This window comes from Stenella coeruleoalba (assembly GCF_951394435.1).
Source record: "Stenella coeruleoalba genome assembly, chromosome: 20".
Lineage (NCBI taxonomy): Eukaryota > Metazoa > Chordata > Mammalia > Artiodactyla > Delphinidae > Stenella > Stenella coeruleoalba.
The window spans coordinates 26744916-26763548 of NC_137166.1; the positions used below are offsets into that span (position 1 = coordinate 26744916).

General features: G+C 53.4%; 1 protein-coding gene across 8 annotated transcripts in view; it reads right to left on the reverse strand.

Moving 5' to 3' along the window:
• The window catches only part of NDRG4 (NDRG family member 4), a 79886-nt gene that overhangs the window by 35318 nt on the left and 25935 nt on the right, over positions 1-18633 (reverse strand). Inside the window, exon 1 of one of the 8 annotated variants that reach the window (XM_079907410.1) lies at positions 5922-6219. The exons of 3 other annotated variants lie outside the window; for them this stretch is intronic. In XM_079907410.1, the coding sequence (XP_079763536.1) occupies positions 5922-5958 (37 nt within the window). In that variant the 5' untranslated portion in view covers positions 5959-6219. Of the gene's footprint in view, positions 1-5921; positions 6220-6540; positions 6848-6895; positions 7108-18633 lie in introns of those variants that run through there. 4 more of the 8 variants (XM_079907415.1, XM_079907407.1, XM_079907405.1 and 1 more) reach the window with 4 other exon arrangements.

Below are 18633 nucleotides of genomic sequence, written 5' to 3' on the forward strand. Positions count from 1 at the left end.
GGTGGGTGATGCTCTCGTGCTCACAAAACAGTGTCATGATGATCTCCCCGGCTGATCCTCGGAACTACTCTGTGGGCTCAGCCCAAGGTCAAACAGCCAGGGCCTGATCAGAAGCAGGTTTCCAGACCCCAAGCCCATGGCCACAGGGCCAGCCTCTACGGTGGCTGAGGCACCGGGTCAGATCTGCAGGCACCCCAGCACTGGCTTCCTGGCGCTGCTCTAACCAATCACCACAGCCTTGGTGGCTTCAAACAAGACGTGTCTATTGTCTTACACTTCCGGAGGTCAGGAGCCCAAATCAGTGGCCCTGAGCTGAAATCAAGGCATTGGCAGGACCACTCTCCCTCTGGAGGTGCTGGGGGAGAATGTGTTCTCCCACCTTTTCCAGCTTCTAGAGCTGTGTTCCCTGCATTCCTTGACTCGTGCCCCCTTCCTCCATCTACAAGGCCAGCAGTGGGAGCAAGTGAGGCGTCTTGCTGCAGACGTCACATTACCTTCTTCTTCTGTGGTCTGCGGCTGCATCTCCCTCTGGCTCCCATTACAGGAATACATGTGGTTGCATTTAGGGCTCACCTGGATAATCTCCCCATCTCCAGATCCTTAACTTAAGGACAACTGCAAAGTCTCTGTTGTCATATAAAGTAACGTTCACAGGTTCTAGGAATTAGGATCTGAGTATGTTTGGGGGCCATAATTCAGCCTAGCACGCCTGGACACACGCACACGCACACCCCACGACCTTGCAGCCCCATCTGCGTTACTCACTTTGTCTGTATCCTCTTCCCTATAAACATGGAAAGCCAACTTCAATACCCATGGTGAATGACTCTTCCTCTCTCGAGTTTTCCAAGAACACACCCTCCCAACAACCCCGGAATTCAGCTCTCCTTCAGAATTCCTGTAGGAATTCTGGTTTCACCCGAACCCCAGCACTTAGCACTTAGCACTCTCCCCTGTACATTTGTTCATTTTTCCTTTTTAAAAATAGAACTTGAATTTCACGCAATACACATTCACTGAGAAAAGTCAGAGAAGCAAAAGAGCAAAAAGAAATAAAAAATCACATACAATCCTAGTAACCAGAGGAAAACACTGTTAACATTTTTGCTTATCTCCTTTCATTTTCAGTGCTAATAATCTATACACTGAAAAAAAAGGTTTTTGTTTTTTTAAACTGAAACGTATTTTGGACTCTGGAGCCAGATAACCTGGTGCAAATTTCAGCCAGTTACTTGCCATCTGTGTGACCTTAAGCAAGTTACTTAACCTGTGCTTCAGTTTCCTCATCTGTTAAAAGGAGGAAATAACGGCACATACCTCATAGGGTTGTTATGATGATGAGTTAACATACAGAAAGTGCTTAGGACTGTGCCCGGCACATGACAAATGCCATGTTGTGAGCTGTCCTCACGTTATTACATGTATATAAGGAGACATCTGTTCAGGTGGGTAAATAACTTTTGGTAGCATAATTCACAGCTGCCTGGGGTTCCCTGGTTTGAATGCATTCCTATTTATTTAACCTCCCCTACTGTTGGGCATTTAGGTTGTTTCCCGTTTTTTTCTTCTCTTCTATAAACAACTATGGGATAACATCGTTGAACAAACACCTCTGAACACATCTTTATTTTTTCCTAAAAATTCAACTGCTGAGTCACAGATGATACATATTTTTAAGCTTTTGATACATCATTGCCAACTTGCCCTTCATAGAAGTTGCACCAGCGGAACAGCTTGCCCATCTCCCCACGCCCCGCTTAATGAACTGCTCCCTTCTCCCCTCTTCCTGCAGGCCACGTGTCCCCTCACACCTATCTCTCGCAGTACCCCAGCGAAGCAGTGATGTTTACTAAAATGGACGAACTGGACATGAGGATTCAGGGTCCTATTTTCAGCCTCCTGGGGTAAATCAATGCCTCCGTTTCCCCCACATATAAATATATGGGTCAACACACCTGCCAACAATCAAACACTATTTAAATACACATTCCATGCATTAAAATGATACCAAAATTCCAGACTGAACTGGCAAAAGGCTTGCTTTCTAATCACACCTCAAGTATATTTTTTAAAGTTTCCACCGTCTAATACTGAGGCTCCCAAGGGACTATTTCAGAGCCCTCAATCTGCCATTTTAGATCTCTGACTCTGAACCATCTTGGAGACAGACCATTGGAGTATAAATGCACAGAAACCATCACCTTTCTACTGCAAACAGACGAATGTCCCACTTTTCCCCATCTCACGAAGAAATAAAAAAGGGCACCGAGAGTCTGCCCTCTGGGGACTCTACAGGGAGCTTGTGTGTGGGCAGGACAGAGTTCCGGGCTCCTTCTCACCATGCTAATGAGGAAGGGCCTTTATTCCCATTTATTGATAAGGAGACTGAGGCTGAGAGAAATTAAGAATTTGCGCGGGAGCTGACAAGTGGAGAGGAAACCCTGAAATTCACATCCTCTGATTCCCAAATCCCTGCCCTCCCTACACCGGAAAACTCTGTAAAGGTGTCTGGAATTCTAAGTGCCGGCCGCCTAGGCATCGCTCGCCTGTGAAGGAACAGCCCCTTCTTCCCTCTGGAACAAAAAGACATGTTCGGGCTGCGTGTGACAACTCATGGGCATCCTTCCAAGCCAAGTGAGGGGTACCTGGCTTTGCCCACCTGGTGTCAGAGCTGTGGATGTCCGGCCAGCAGGGCCCAACCCCAGATGTCGTGCCTCACCTTGTCCCAGGTGACGGGAACCTGAGGCCAAAGCAGGGTCCCCCAGAGGCACATCTCAGGGAGGCCTGGATTGTGTGGAGAACCCAGAGGAGGAACTGGAACTTCCCTGAGGAAGGGAATCTGATGACTGGAGCACAGGGGGAAGGAGAGGAGACTCCAGGACCCAGAGAAGGCAGCTCGGGGACAACAGCCCTACACCTGCCATTTGCTGCCTGCCTGCCAGATGTTGCTCTCAACGTTTTACACGCACACAGTCTCACACCTGTATGGGAGGTACCACAACGAACCTATTTCACAGATGAGGAAAGTGAAATGCAGAGCAGCTATGAGACTGGCCCGGAGCCAGGCAATTAGAAACGCATGGGGGGACTTTCCTGGTGGTCCAGTGGTTAAGACTCCGTGCTTCCAGTGCACAGGGTGTGGGTCAGGGAACTAAAATCCCACATGCTGTGTGGAGAAGGAAGGAAGGCAGGCCGGAAGGCGAACACGAAAGATTAAAAAAAAATAAAAAAGAAATGCATGGGATGGCTCAGGGCTCAGGACTCAGGTTTGAAACCCAGCTCCACCTCTTCTCAGCCGCAGGACGTGAGGCAGAGACTGACCTCATTGGTAAATGATCATGATGATAAAATGGGAGAATGTGAAAACTATAAACAGCTAAATAAACATGAGTTTAACAAAAGGTTCAGTGAAATAATTTCCTAATGCTGGTGTGGGGCAAGGAGTTGGAGATCTCTAAGAAATCATCCTGGAGACGCTGCTGAGCCTGGACTCAGTCAACAACTACTGAGCACTTGCTGTATGCCACCACAATAGACCGGCCACCACCTTGTGACCTGCCCATCATCCAACAGAGGAGACGGGTCAAAATCTCACAGATGCACGTGACACGGGTAAAGTGGGTGGCGACAGATCCAAACTTCCTCGTGGCCAACCGGCCAGCGCAGCTGGACCCCTCCATCACAGGCACAGCCAAGACCAGGAACCTGAGGGGAGATGAAGCCCACGAGGTGCCCACCAGGGCCAGGCCCCATCCGGGTGTGCCACCTCTACTATCTCAGTGAGCCTCACGCCAGCTCTCAGAGGGAGGGGTCAACATTTCCATCTCTAAGATGAGAAAACTGAAGTCAGGGAGGTTAAGCAGCTTATCTGAAATCACAGGGCTGGCCAGAACCGGGGCTGGGATTTGAACCCAGATCAGTGGGACTAGGAAGAGGATGGGAGGCAGCTGGAGAAAGAGGGAAGGCTAGAAAAACCACTGTGGCGCGGCTGGCAGGGATGCCTGTCTCCCAGGGCCTGGTGAGAGGTGCAATGGGAGTCCAAGACTGATGACAGTGACCGACGGAGTCCTGTTCCAGACTGGCCAGGGGTCTAGAGAGCCTGTGAGAACCGGGCACGTCTGTCTGATGAGGGAGGAGGGGCCCTGACCCATGAACCCAGAAGACGAGGGTACACTGTATTGGGACCCCAAAGCCTGGACCCCCGTTGCAGCCCTCACGCATGTCTCCCACGAACACTCCTCCTCCAGGCCCTTCTGGGGCTGGAAGAGGAGAAGGGGAAGGATCTAGGAGTTCTGTCCTGCATGCAGGGCTCTAAAAACCCACGGCGTGGTGCAAACTTCCCCTCGCGGCGGGGGGGGGGGGGGGGGGAATTAACAAGTTCAGCCGCTGCTGTGGTTCCCTTTGGAGTCAGGAGGACTGGCCTGCCGCAGGTGAGCTCTACAAGGCAAGCTGGCAAGGGATTGGGGGGGGGGGGTGCCAGCCGCACGCCTAACTGGGCTCAGATCTCGCGCTTCTGAGCACCTGGCCGGTGTTTCTAGCGCTCCAGGAACAGCGCCCACCTTCTCTTCCCTCTGAGCTTGGCATGAGCTAAGGAGTGGCCACTGTTACTTGAACACGTACTCACAGCCCGAAACTTCACCCAACTCCCAGCCCACCCCATCCCACACACTCCAGGCCCTCGGGCCTCTGCTTCACGTCACATCACTCCCAGTTCAAGCCTCTCTCACGTCCCAGGGCCTCTGCGTATGCTGGTCCGTCCATCCTTCAGCCTGTAATGCCACCTCCCACTCGGTTAATAGAAGTTCTGTCGTTTAGGGTCCAGTTCAAACACTGCCACTCGCTCAAATCTATCTGCTCTCCTCCTGCCCCCCCCCCCCCGACTCCAACCTGTTTCCTGAGTGTGTCCTCACACTGTTGCCCCCTTCCCTTTCTTGTAACAGGGCTCCTGTGCTGTTCCCTTGCACTAGATGGTAAGGTCCTCCAAGTCAAGGATCAAACCTCCCAGGCGCCAGGGGACGATTTCTGGAATCCACATGTCCATCCAGTACACATTGATCGAGCACTTCGACAGCCCAGGACCTGGTGGGATCTGGACTTCCCAACTGTTTCCCTTTCTTAGCCCCCATCCTCCTGTCTAGGTCTCTCCCCACCTCTCCCTTGGGGAGACCACAGAAGCCACCTGTACTGTTTGCCCTTCATGCCTGGGAGAGCGTCTCCACCCTTCAGACCCCTGGCCCCTGTTCCGCCTACTCTTCTGGGCAGACCCAGTGTCCTCTGTTATCTCCAGCCACAGCACTCAGGATATGGTTTCCAGTGGGGTGTCTGGCCATTTCTTCACAGGGGCCCCAAGGCTGAAGTTTCCCAGTCACCAGGGCCCAATCTGGCTTCCCACTTTCCTGGCCACTTGGCCTCTACTCCGAGCAAGTAACTTCTCCTCCCAGGGAGAGGTGCTCAGATTCTCACGGGGAGCAGGAACTCAGAGGCCCACGGCAGAGGTCCTGTTGGGAGCCCAGGAAGCTCCTTTCTTGGGGGGACTGAGTGACACTGATTGAAGGGCAGGGGCTCTAAGCTCTCTTTCCCTTTTTGGGGACCTGCCTAGAGCTTGACTAGTCGGAGACTCCAGGGGGCCAGTCCTCAAACGCGCGCCCCTGCGGCAAGCGCTCTACCCACCCAAACGCCGGGCCCCTCAGAGAGCAAAGCCGAGCAGGGCACCGCCCCAAGTCCTCTCCCGGGGCCAGGCTCCGCACAGGAACCCGCAGCGCACAAGCTAGGACTTAGCTGGTATCTGCACCCCCTCCTCCTGCTCGAACCCGAGCCACCCCAAACCCGCGCCCACAGCCACCAAGCCCCGCTCCAACTCGGCAAGTAGCGGGCAGCGAGGGCCGCGCAGAGGGGCAGCGGCGGAGAGAGGCCGGCGGTACCTGTCAGCAGCTCTATCTTGTGTCCCAGCACCTTCATGTCTGCGCCCCGCGCTCAGCCGAGCAGGGGAGAGGAGCGCGGGAGGCGAGGAGGGAAACAGCAGGAGAGCGAGAAGTGAAGCAGGAAGAGCAGCCGGGAGCCGGGAGAGCTCTCGCCGCCCCCCACGCCGTGCTCCCCCCTCCAAACAGGTTTAAAAAAATCCACCAATTGCACGGCCGCGCACCCCTCAAAGGCGCCCGCCGCCACCTGGTCCGGGTGAACTCCGGGAGGCTGAGAGAGCGCGCGGGGTGGGTGCGGGTGACACTCTGGGAGGCAGCGGGAGTGGGCCCCTGTGCCGCCGCCCCAACAAAGAGGCCCGGCCGCCCCCGAGGTCGCGATCAGGGAGGCGCGGGCGGCCGCGGGGCCGTGGCCCTGGGGGTCCGCGCCTCTGGCCGGGAAGGCGAGGAGGAAGAGCCCGAACGGGGCGGAGTGGGCTGAGGCGGGGGTGCCGCCCTCGTAGGCGAAGTGTGGCCCGGCGACAAGGCAGCCCGCTCGCGGGGGCTGCGCCGGGGCGGGGGGCCGGCCGCGGCCGCAGTGGCCGGGGAATGGGGGGAGATGGGTCTCGGGGCGCCGCCGACTCACCTAGGGTGAGGCGAGCAAGACAGACGCGCAGGCGGGGAGCCGGGCCTCTGCGCTGCTGCAGCCAACGCGCGGGTGCAGGTGCAGGCAGCGCCCGGCCCCTCTGCAGAGCCGCCGCTGCTGGGGGCGGGGGCCGGGCCGGGGGTGGTGCGCCGCGGGGGGCGTGCCCACGAGGGCGTGGGGAGCGTGGGCGCTCGGCCCGGGTGCTGGGCCGGGCCTGGGGTCTGGACCCGGGAGGCGGTTCTGCGCGCTCGGCTTCCGCCTCCCGCTGCGGCTGGAGTGGCCAGTGGGCTGGCGAGCTAGACCCCCGGACACACGAACCTAGCGGAGACCCCGGGTCGATCGGCCTGCTCCTCACCTCCTGCAGGCGCCCGGAGGAAGGGTTCCCCGCTGCTCGGAGTGCGCCGGGGGCGGTGGGAGGCCCCGCCCGCGCCGCCAGTCCCCTGGTAGCCGCGTGGCGTCGGGCTCCCGCGGGAGGGAGCGGTCTCTGCCCCAGTCTTTGTTTAGATTCCCCAGGAGCCTGGAGGAGACAGCACCCCCTCCCCCGTCCCTGTCGCCGGCTGGGAGCTGCTGGGGAAAAGCCCTGGGGGGTTGGGAAGAGCCAGGCGCTGAGGGGGATTTGGGTCGTCGTCCCCCGTTTTCAGAGCCCTAGGGTTTCCTTGGGGAACTCATGCGGGAGTGACTCCAGCCAGAGGTGTTCTGGGCCCTTGCCCCGCCCCCTCCCCCCGAATGTGTCGAGGTCCCTGCTCTCCCCCATTCACCCTCCATTATCTGAGCGAGCAGGAAAGGGAACTGGGGACCCCTTTTGTGCTCAGGCTCGCTCTGGTCAGGCCCAGTGACGTTGCTCTCACACCTGTTACCCCAAAAGAGGGAACACCAAAGTCCCTGGATGGAGTCCTCCTGTAGGGTGAATGGAAATGTGATGACCTGAAAAAATTTACTTGGGCAAGACAGCTCAAGAGGAGGGCTCCTGGAGACAGGGGTTCTATTCAGGCTCTGCCACTGACCTTGGGCGGGGCTCTGCCCCTCCCGATTCCAGCCTTTCCGGTGCAGAGTGACTGTGTTGGACCAGGTCATCTGGGAGGTCCGGGATGGTGCGGGCTGAGACGTCAAAGGATCCTTCAGTGCGTCTCCCCCTTCACTGAACCTTTAACTGGGCTGGTTTGTAATGAGGTCCCAGCTTTCCCTCGGCTCCAGGCTTCCGTGAAAGCTACTATGACTTTGAATTAACCGACTCTGCAACGTTTAGGAAGCTGGTAAGATTTGGTGGCCCCAGATGGGGTGCACATTCCTGCTTGGGGTGCAGTATATAAACTGCACAGAAGGCAGCAAGCTTGGGTCCTCCTTACAACTCTGGGGCTCACCTTGGGGAAATTCTTGCCTCTCAGTTTCCTCCTTTGTAAAGGGATGATGAGGGGAAGTGGTGACAGAGTAAACCTCTACATCCAAAACGTCCAGGAAACTGGTTCTACGTATACAAGCCTGGAACCGGTCCTTAAGAGTACAGGCTGGTTCTATAATTTCCCGGCTGTGTGACTTATTCTCTCTGAGGCTTCATGTTATACTCTGTAAAACTGGGATAATGCTGACCTCAGAGGGCTCCTAAGAATTAAATGATGGCATAAAATGCTTAGCATAGTGCCAGACACATGGATGAAGTGCTCAATAAATAGTCCTTGTGATTACTGAGGATAAAACTGTTATTATTGCATTATAGGTTCTTTCAGGCTTTTCTGAATTCTATCCTTTCCAATAATTTCAGGCCTGGTTATTGAATAAAACTAACTGTTGATGTTCTAGTAACGTAATTCATGAGGCCTAGCCTGTTCTGAATTGGAATACAGGCCCCAGGAGGATGTAAAAGGCTGCCTAATAAGAGCTTTGACACTGTGACACATCTGCACACAGACAGATCTGTGTGTGGAATGGTGTCTGCCATAGACTTGGACTAATGCAGACAAATCCATCTGGTTTAGATGATTCATGAACCCCAAGTGGGCATTTGTGTGTGGGGGGTTAGGTTGAGGATTTAAACCCTAAAAAAATAAAGCTTTAATAGATGATGAAGCAATGTGATTCTGAGAACACTACCAGGGAGCACTCCTACCAGGGAGCTATTGCATCAAGAAAAGGTGCTTAGGGGACTTCCCTGGTGGCACAGTGGTTAAGAATCCGCCTGCCAATGCAGGGGACACGGGTTCCAGCCCTGGTCTGGGAATATCCCACATGCCGCGGAGCAACTAAGCCCATGTGCCACAACTACTGAAGCCCTTGTGCCTACAGCCCGTGCTCCGCAACAAGAGAAGCCACCACAATGAGAAGCCTGCGCACCGCAACGAAGAGTAGGCCCCGCTCACTGCAACTAGAGAAAGCCCGCGTGCAGTAACAAGACCCGACATGGCCATAAATAAATAAATTTATTTTTTAAAAAAAGGTGCTTAGGACTTCCCTGGTGACGCAGTGGTTAAGAATCCGCCTGCCAATGCAGGGGACACGGTTTGATCCCTGGCCCGGGAAGATCCCACATGCTGTGGAGCAACTAAGCCTGTGCGCCACAACTACTCAGCCTGCACTCTAGAGCCCGCGTGCCACAACTACTGCAGCCCGCACGCCTAGAGCCCATGCTCCACAACAAGAGAAGCCACCGCAATGACAAGCCCACGCACCGCAACGAAGAGTAGCCCCTGCTCGCCACAACTAGAGAAAGCCTGCATGCAGCAACGAAGACCTAACACAGGCAAAAATAAATAAATTTATTTAAAAAAAAAAAAGAAAGAAAAGGTGCTCATGGGATAGGCAGGGAGGGAGGCCCTGACCCCTTCTGGAGGAGTCAGTCATGCTGGGCAGAAGAGTCCCAGCTGAGTGAGCAGAAGCACAAGCTCTCAGTTCCTTCTGCTCCGGGGCTCTTCTTCATCCCTTTGAGGGAGGCAGGGTGTTTGGGGGCAGGCTGGGTGGCAGGGTTTTTAACAGAGGAAAGCCAAGCGTGGCAGATGGCCAAGCTGTTGGCTGGGACGGGGGGGCTCCAAGTCATATCCCTCAAGCCTTGCTCCTCATTACCTGAAAGATGCTGCTAAAGTTGTGGCCCTCTCTGGACTTCCCTTTTCCCATTTGTAAACCAGGGAGGAGACTGGCCTGTACCTCAGCTAGAGACGAGACCCAGCCTGTCTGAACATCTCTTTGGGCCTTCATTTCCCCATCCGGAAACTCAGGCTACCGAATCAGTCTGGGTGACTGCAGGAAACAGAAACCTACTGTCTGATTTAAGCAAAACAGGGTTTGTTAAAAGGATGACGGGCAGCCCTCAGGACCTCAGGAGCCAGGCCCAACCCTGTAGCATTGGTCTGGGGTCAAAACCACTGCTGCCATCCCTGGGAACAGATGCTGCAGCCAGCACCGCCCCTGGGCAGGGACACGGGGTGCTGGCATCAGGACCATGGCTGCCTCTGAAGCCAGAGGGGCTGCTGCTGCCACTGCCACACTGTCACCAGAATGGACTTGGTATGGTCTCGGCTTGTTCGTGTTACCAGTTTCTAATTCACAGTCAGGAATGTGATGTCTGATTGGAGATGCCTGTAAAAGGCACTCTGTTGAAGCTTCAAGGGAGGCTGGGAAAAATGTGTTTTCAGTTCCTCTAGTAGGAGGTGGACTCTGCCTCATAGGAAGGGCATGTCAGATGCTGATGGCCAAAAGAGTGGCCAGTGCCCACTTCAGATAATAATGGACTTGTTGTGAAACTGCTGTGAGATGACACACATGGGCACTTAACTCGGAGCCTGGCATGGAGGAAACACACCATCCCGGGTCACTGAGAGTCATATCACACTGCAAGTCTACAGTGTCAAGTGATAATATTCCTACATCCTTTACTCTTTGATTTTTCAGCAGGTGAAAGACAAAAGGACCTTGAGAAAAGTATGGCTTGCTGCCCTTCCAGATGCAGAGGCAGCTCCGGTCCCTTTGCCAGGAGGACAGGTGACTGGGTTTTTCCACTGTGGTGATGAATTGGGCTGAGTCACCGTTCCTCTCCAGTCCCCTTGTGACCGTGACTGGGAGCAAGTGAAAAGAAGCAGCAGGTGGGGTCAGGGGTGCAGGGGAGCCTGGGGCCATTGAATCTCCCTCTGTTAGCAGGGGGAGGTTGAGCAGGAACTGTCCCCCTGTCCCCACAAACACTCCCCTCACTAATGATGAGTAAGATGGCCTCAGGGAGAGAAGAGAGGATCCTTTCTCTTCTTTTATAGGCTTGGTTGAGTGCCTCTTTGGTGCCAAGCCCTGTGCTGAGTGCACTGGAGAACCAGAGCAGACCAGGCACTGACCTTGCCTTTCAGGTTTGTGCCCCAATGGAGGAAACCACCTCAGAGTGCCATAATCTGGGTACTGGGCGGACTCTGCTAACGTGCAATTGAGGTTACCGTGCAGTACACGGGGGGCCTGGAGCGGTCAGCAAGGGCTTCATGGAGGTAGGGGCATCTGAGCCTGCAGAGAGGTAGAAGGTCAGCAGATGGAGATAGAAGAGAGGGTGTTCGGGGGAGAGCATCCATCCATCCTACAGTGGGTCAGCTAGGCCCCATGCTAAGCTCAGGGAGGCACAGAGCTGAGCATGTTGCAGCCCTGCCCTCTGACAGGAGCTCGTGCATTTAGGTGGAGAACGCTGGGTGTGCGTGAGCAGATGGTGAGGAAGCTGGAATGAGCAAGTAGGCAGCGGTGAGTGTCTGGTCTCAGGCTGCCTCTGGAATTTCACCAGCCACCAGATTATCTGCTCCCCGCTCCTGGGCCACCCTGGACCACACAGTGGCTATGTTGCCACCCCCTTTCTCCCATAACATGTTAAGACCCTCCCCCTTCAGTGCCTGCCCTTTGCTCTCCAGGAGACTCCAGACACCCCAATCTGTCCTCCCCGATCCAAGAGGACAGCAGAACCTCCTCCCTGTCCCTTTGAGAATGCCATTCCACCTCCCCTGGAAGCTCTACCAGACACATGGAGCCCCAGTATGTGCTGAGTCCAGGCAAGGGGTAGGTCTGATAATATTTTTTTAAAATTCCAATAGTCATATATGCTCAATGCAGAAAACTCAATGCAGAGGAAAAATTAAAATCACTCATAATTCCATTGCCTAAAGATAACCAGTGTTAACATGTTAACATTGGGACAGAGGGGAGGGGTATGTCCTTCAGCACGTGTGTGTGTGTGTGTGTGTGTGTGTGTGTGTGTGTGTGTTTCCCCCCAAGGAATCATACTGCACATATTTTTGCCACTCAATCTTTTTTCACTTGCCAGTATATCGTGAACATTTACCCTGATAAAAACAATTCTTCCGCAATGTAATGATAATAGCTGCACTGTACTGTGTGGATGCTTCATTATTTTCTTAGCCGATCCCATGTTGGGCATTTAGGATGTTTCCAATTTTGCATTGTTGGAAACAGTGTTGCTAGCAATTTACCCCAAGATGCTGCTTTGCCCACATCTCTTGGATGACCTCCTAAGGCCACTCTGCAGCCTCCCTTTGCCTGGGTGCTTGGTCTCTGATCTCCGCCAATGCCAGCCCATCCATCCTTGAAAGGAGACCTGTGTGTGGTGTCCCGATTGGCTTCGCACCTATGCAGGTTCTTGGGGGAATCTTGGAGAAGGAGTGGAGTGGTTGCCAGCCCCACCTTCCCAATTGTGCTAATTTCACTTTAAAGCCTGAGTTTTTTTGATCTTGTATGTGTAAGGTGTTACCACTGGAGGAAACTTAGTTAAGGGTACACAGGACCTCTCTCTATTATTTTGCAACTTCCTGTAAATCTATAATTATTTCAAATAAAAAGCTAAAAAAACAAACACACCCAAGGCAGTCCTGAAGGGAACTATTTGGCCCCAGATTCAGAAATGTTTTTTTTTTTTTTCTTTTGCAGTACCGGGCCTCTCACTGCTGTGGCCTCTCCTGTTGCGGAGCACAGGCTCCAGATGCACAGGCTCAGCGGCCATGGCTCACGGGCCCAGCCGCTCCACAGCATGTGGAATCTTCCTGGACCGGGGCACGAACCTGTGTCCCCTGCATTGGCAGGTGGACTCTCAACCACTGCGCCACCAGGGAAGCCCAGGAATGTTTTTAAGTCCACACTTTGTCACAAGGTCCAGAGCTAAGAGTTCCCTATCTCAGTTTCCCCTGAAGGATAGGAAGTGTTCCAGGGAAAGACAGCTCTCCTGGTGGGTGCTGGGTGGCCCTCCAGGCTTTCCTTGATCCTAACTCTGCTGCTGGCCCCAGTCGTGAGCCTGAGGGACCTGATCAACCCCACTTTCAGCGGGAAGGGAGGACCAAGAGGTCAGGGAGGAGGCACAGCTTTCCCTGGGCCCCAGGGAGCTCTTACGTAGAAGTGAATTTGCAGAAAGCAGACGAAAAGCTAAGATTTGCTCTTTGGAGGAGAACTAAGCCATTCTCCTTCCAAAGCGGACACACGTGTCTGGAGAAGCCTTTGTCCTGCAGTTCTGGAGAGAATGGCCCCCTTTCTACAGGGTGATTGTCCCAGCCCCACCCCAGGCCTGAGCTAAAGCCATGCCCAGAGTTGGGGTGCCATGCCCCAGACCTAGGGCGGACCCTATGGTAGGCTGCCCCGGGCACACCTCCCTCTCTGGGGGCTGCAGTTCCTCAGCACCACAATGACAGGATTGGGTTGAATCAGAGGTTCCAACCAAGTTTCCAGACAATAGAAACTGAGGAACCGACAGAGGATGCTGTGTTGAGGGTCCCCAAGACCACCCTCAAGCTTGATGATTTGCTAGAAGGACTCATAAAACTCAGAAAAGCCATTTCCTTCATGGTTACCATTTACTGCAGCGAAAGGACACGGATCAAATCAGTAAAGAGGAAGGGTGCACGAGTGGAGTCCAGGAGACACCAGGCGCAAGCTTCCAGTGCCCCTCCCAGTGGAGTCGCACAGGGGCACAGTCAATGCTTCCAGCACTGATGTGTGATAACACAAGCAGAGTACCAACCGCGGAACGCTCACCTGAGCCTTGGAGTGCAGGGTTTTTACTGGGAGTCGGTCACATAGGCATGCAGCACCTGCGCAACTGACCTAAGCTGCTCAGTCTCCAGGCCCCCAGAAGTCAAACTGACACAGTGTGGCCCAGGGCCTCGGGCCTCCAACACAGGCTTTCCCCAGAGGTCACACTGTGAGTGTTAACTATCTGGTCAGACCCATACAGTGTGGCCCAAGGCCTGAAACACACACAAACACTCCCGCCAGGCAGCAGGAGCACCAAGGACTAGTCCTTTCTTTGGAAAGTCCAGGATTCGAGCAATCCCAGCCTGCTGAGCTAACCCCTTGCTGCACAGATACCAATCATTTATTTTGCCACAAGCACACGCACACTGTCGTCTATTATCACCATGATTTCATACAAGAAAAGAAGTTTAGCTCCAAGAAGGTAGTCCGGACATCATGATGTGATAGGGGTTAGCGCTCCCCAAGAGAAAACAGGTGGCCCTACATTGTTGGCTTTGAAGATGAGGGAAGGGGCCAGGAGCCACCAGTGTATACCAAGACTCTGACATATATGCTTTTCTTGTTTGTCCACAATGCTTTGTCCCCAGTCAAGGAACAGATAGGCTGAGAAGCTCCCTCTGGCTCCTGCGTTAGCTCTGGGTCGGGTGTCCCCGCTCTTGGGTAGGACCAGGCTTTGCTGAGGGTGGGAGGGCTCAGTCTGGGACCCTCCTTAAGTGTCCAAGCCAGTTTGTCCTTTGTTTTCTTGCGCCTTGCTGCTGTTGCAGCTTATCCTGGGAAAGAGACGAGCCTGTTCTTTTTAACAAATGCCCTGGCCCCTGCCCTGGCCCTTACCTCAGGCTCCAGGCACCCCTAGTTCAAACTCTAGGCTAGACCAGATGTTCTTCTAAGGTCCCACTTCATCTCGTTTCCTCATGCTCCAGCCTCCATGCATGGAGCTGAGCCATCAAAGGCCTGGGCTGTTGGCCTGAGCGGGCCTTGAGATGGGGAGTCAGAACAGCCTTGGGTTTCACCATCTACTACCTGGGTGACCTCGGATAAGTTTCACACACTTGCAGAATTTCCTCCTCTCTCCAACAGGTCTAATTATACAGCTGTGAGGAGTTAGTGAGTTGTTAACTGAAGAGCCCTCAGCTCAGGGCCCAGCACCTAGTAGGGGGCCATTGATGAGTGGCTGTTAGGACAATGAATTTTGTGGTTCCAGGTACAAAGTGTGGGGGCAGGTGGGATCCTCGAGATGAGTACAGTGGGCGCAGTACTGCCTTGGAGCTGGGTGTTTAGAAGCCAGGAGGTCTTTCTGGCCTCTGGACTTTGGGAGTGGAAGCACAACTCATGTACACAGCAGGAAGAGACCTGGTGGGCTATTGGGGTATCATGAGGATCGAGAGGCCTGTTCACCACAGGGCCTTTGCACGTGCATTCTTTCTGCCCAGGGACCCCTTCCTTCCACTTCCTACACTTCCCTGGGCTAATCCTGCTCATCCCTGGGGGTGTCAATTTAGACTTCACCTGACTCCCTGATTCCCTGACTGCCTTCCTCTGTGCTTCCATCATACCACATTCTCAATAATAATACCAATAATAATAGTCTGCCATTTAAGAAACCCTTACTATATGCCAGGCATAGTGCTAAGAGCATTACCTACATACGTTATCTCATTTGAATCTCCCAACATTTGGAGAGAGAGCTATAGTTATATTTTTCTGATTTTACAGATGAAGAAACAGGTTCAGAGAAGTGAAGTAACTGGCTCAGCTGTACAGTGGTTGTCTGTGTGCCGGTCCATCTCCGCCCTGGACTATGAGCTTCCTGAGAGCAGGGACTGTGTCTTGTTGGCTGTTAAGCCTCAGCATCCAGCACTGGGCCTGGTACTTACGATGAGCTCAGTAGGTGGGAGCCCTCCACCAATATCTGTTGAATAAATGAGTGAGTGAGTGAATGACTGCAAAGTACCAATGCAGCACTTGGCTCACCGTGAATGATCTGTGGTCACATACGTCAGTGTCCTCATCCCTGGAACCCGTGAATATGTTACATTACTGGGCACAGGGGAATGAAGGCTGCAGATGAAGTGAAGTTGCTTCTCAGCTGACTTGAAAGGAAGGAGATGATCCCGGATTATCTGGGTGGGCCCGATGTCATCACATGGAGCCTTCAAAGTGGGAGAGGGAGGCAGGAGAGAACCAGAGAGACGGCAGCATGAGGACTTGGCTTGGTGGCATTGCTAGCTTTGAAGATGGAGGAAAGGGCCGTATGCCAGGGAAAGCAGATGGTCTCTAGAGGCTGGAAAAAGCAAGGAAATGGATTCTCCTCTAGAACCTCCAAAAGGAGTGCAGCCCTGCCAACATCCTGATTTTAGCCCAGGGAGACCCATTCCAGACTCTGGGCCTCCAGATCTATAAGAAAATGTATTTGTATGTTTTAAGCCACTAATGTGGTAATTTTTCACATCAGCAATAAAAACTAGTACGGTGCCCAATGCCTGACGCTGAGGAGCACACCTAGGTCACTTATTAAATGACTGTTGAGCTGAATTAGATTATTACCGTATGTACCCCACTCACTATCAGGAAAGACATACGAGAAAAAAGTATTTTTGTATATTCTGGATTTACTGCATCAGAGGCGTAAGCGGCAGGTCTCAAGTCTCAGGATGGGTTAGAGTTTGATCCTAGCCATTGGCTTGGCAGGCTGGGCTGAGTGGGGTCACAGAGAATGACATGAGGGGCCTTCTAGGGAAAGGGAGCCCCAGGGTGTGAGTGAGCAGTGCTGCTGGGCAGGTTGAGTCAGCATCCTGGACTGCCCATGGCCTCAGGCCTGAGGATGCCATCTTTGGGTGAACGCCTGCTGCTTCCATAAGCAGAAGGGACACCATGCACTGAGTCTGTACCTCTGCTGGCAGGTCCTAACAGCTGTTAGTCGGCTCAGGCTGCTATAACAAAATACCATAACTGGGTGGCTTATAAACAGTTCTAGAGGCTGGAAGTCTGCGATCAGGGTGCCAGCATGGTCAGGTCCTGGGGAGGACCCTCTCCCAGGTTGCAGACAGCTGTTTTCTCACTGTGTCCTCACATGGGGCAGGAGGAGTGGAACAGAGCGAGCCCTCTGGGATCCTTTTATAAGGGCACTAATCCCACTTCTGAACACCCCACCCTCATAACCTAATCACCTCTCAAAGGCCCCCAACTCCAAATACCATCACATTGGCAGGGGGGCATTAGGATTTCAATATATGAATTTGGGGGACACAAACATTCCGTCCATAACAAGCCCTACTGTGTAAGTACCATGATGATACCAATCCACCAGAGGAGAGAATAGCCAGCTCTTGTGTCTTTCTCCACTGTGCTGGGCACTGTACCAAGCACCCTTAACTGGTTCGGCCCTCATAATGATTCCATGTGATGGGTGCCATCGTTATTCCCATTTTACAGATTAGGAAACTGAGGTCTAGAAAGGTAAAGTTACTGCCAGTAATTGGGCCTAAACAAAGGCAGGGGGGCTCCAGGGTCTCTGTTCTTACCCACTGCGCTCTACTGCCTCTAGATGGAATAACGATTGTAAGAGCAATAAGACCACCTCACATTTGGATAAGACCTTTCTGTTCACACTCATTTGCATCCTCTTTTCTCTTGTTATCCTCACAGTGGCCAGTCATTATGATTAGTACCCCTGGCTTACATTTTGGGAAACAGCTCATGAGACGGAGGTCCCAGCCTTCCTCAATTCAAAGCAAGGGTGGGATTCCTTCCTGGGTCTCCTGGCTCCAAATCCAGAGTCTCTCTCTTCCACCAGCTCCTGCCTCACCCTGATGCATTATTTATGGCCCATTACTTACCTCCTGTAGGCACCCAGATGCTGCCTGCTAGAGCTGTGACCTTGCTGCATCCCATGGCGAGGACCAAGGACCTCGCTCTCCTCTCTCCTCTCCCCCTCGAAGCCTCTCTGGGTCTTGGCAGGCCCCTGGGGTGTGGCACAGCCAGTCCCCTCTGCTGACTTGTGAGCACTTTCCTCTTTGCCAAGCCAGTCAACACATCCAGTGAGCTCCCGGCTTCCTGAGAAAAGCAGCGGCAGCTGCACAGTCCAAACTCACCATCCCCTTATCACAGCCCTGGCTCGAATCACCAGTGTGTGTGTGCACGGGAGGATGGTGTGTGTATGTGCATGTGTGTGCATGTGTGTCATGAGAGGAGGGCATGTGTTTATGTTATATATGGAGCAGGAGAGGGGCATGGATTTAAGAGCTCACAGTTGAACACGTTTGAGTTGCCTCTTCTGGGTCTTGTAGCCAAAAGCTAAGTCACCGTGGCAACTGGGAAGTGGTGCTTAGGTCAAGAGCTAAGGCTGGGGGGATTCCCTGGTGGTGAAGTGGTTAAGAATCCGCCTGCCAATGCAGGGGACACGGGTTCAAGCCCTGGTCCGGGAAGATCCCACATGCCGCGGAGCAACTAAGCCTGTGTGCCACAACTACTGAGCCTGCACTCTACAGACTGCGAGCCACAACTACTGAGCCTGCGTGCCACAACTACTGAAGCCCCCGAGCCTAGAGCCTGTGCTCTGCAAGAAGAGAAGCCACGCGCAATGAAGAGTAGCCCCTGCTCGCCGTAACTAGAGAAAGCCCACGTGCAGCAACGAAGACCCAACGCAGCCAAAAAAAATTTTTTTAATTTTTAATAAATTTAAAAAAAGAGCTAAGGCTGGGAGCAGGATCCCCAAGGCCCCTGGAGCCCACAGCCTTAGAGCTGTGAGACATTGAGCAAGTTGCTTAATCTCTCTGTCCTTATTTGCCTCCTTGTTTACTTCCCTGAGTGGAGGATTAGACAAGAATTCCTGTGAAGCAACTAGCGCAGGGCCTGAGGGACAGCGAACGCTGATACACACCTTTTGACCAGGCACCCTATCCTGCCTTCCTCTAGGCAAGGAAGGACTAATTTGGATCACAAACTCTTGGGAGGAAGGGCACCTGGGGACGGGGAAGGAGAAGCAGAAGCTGAAGTCTTGCAGACCCGACTGGTTGGTGTCTAGGCAGCAGCTGGGTCACCTTCAGCTCAGTTTCCATGTCCGTAAAATGGTCAATAGCTGAAGTTAATAGTTGCTTAACATCATGG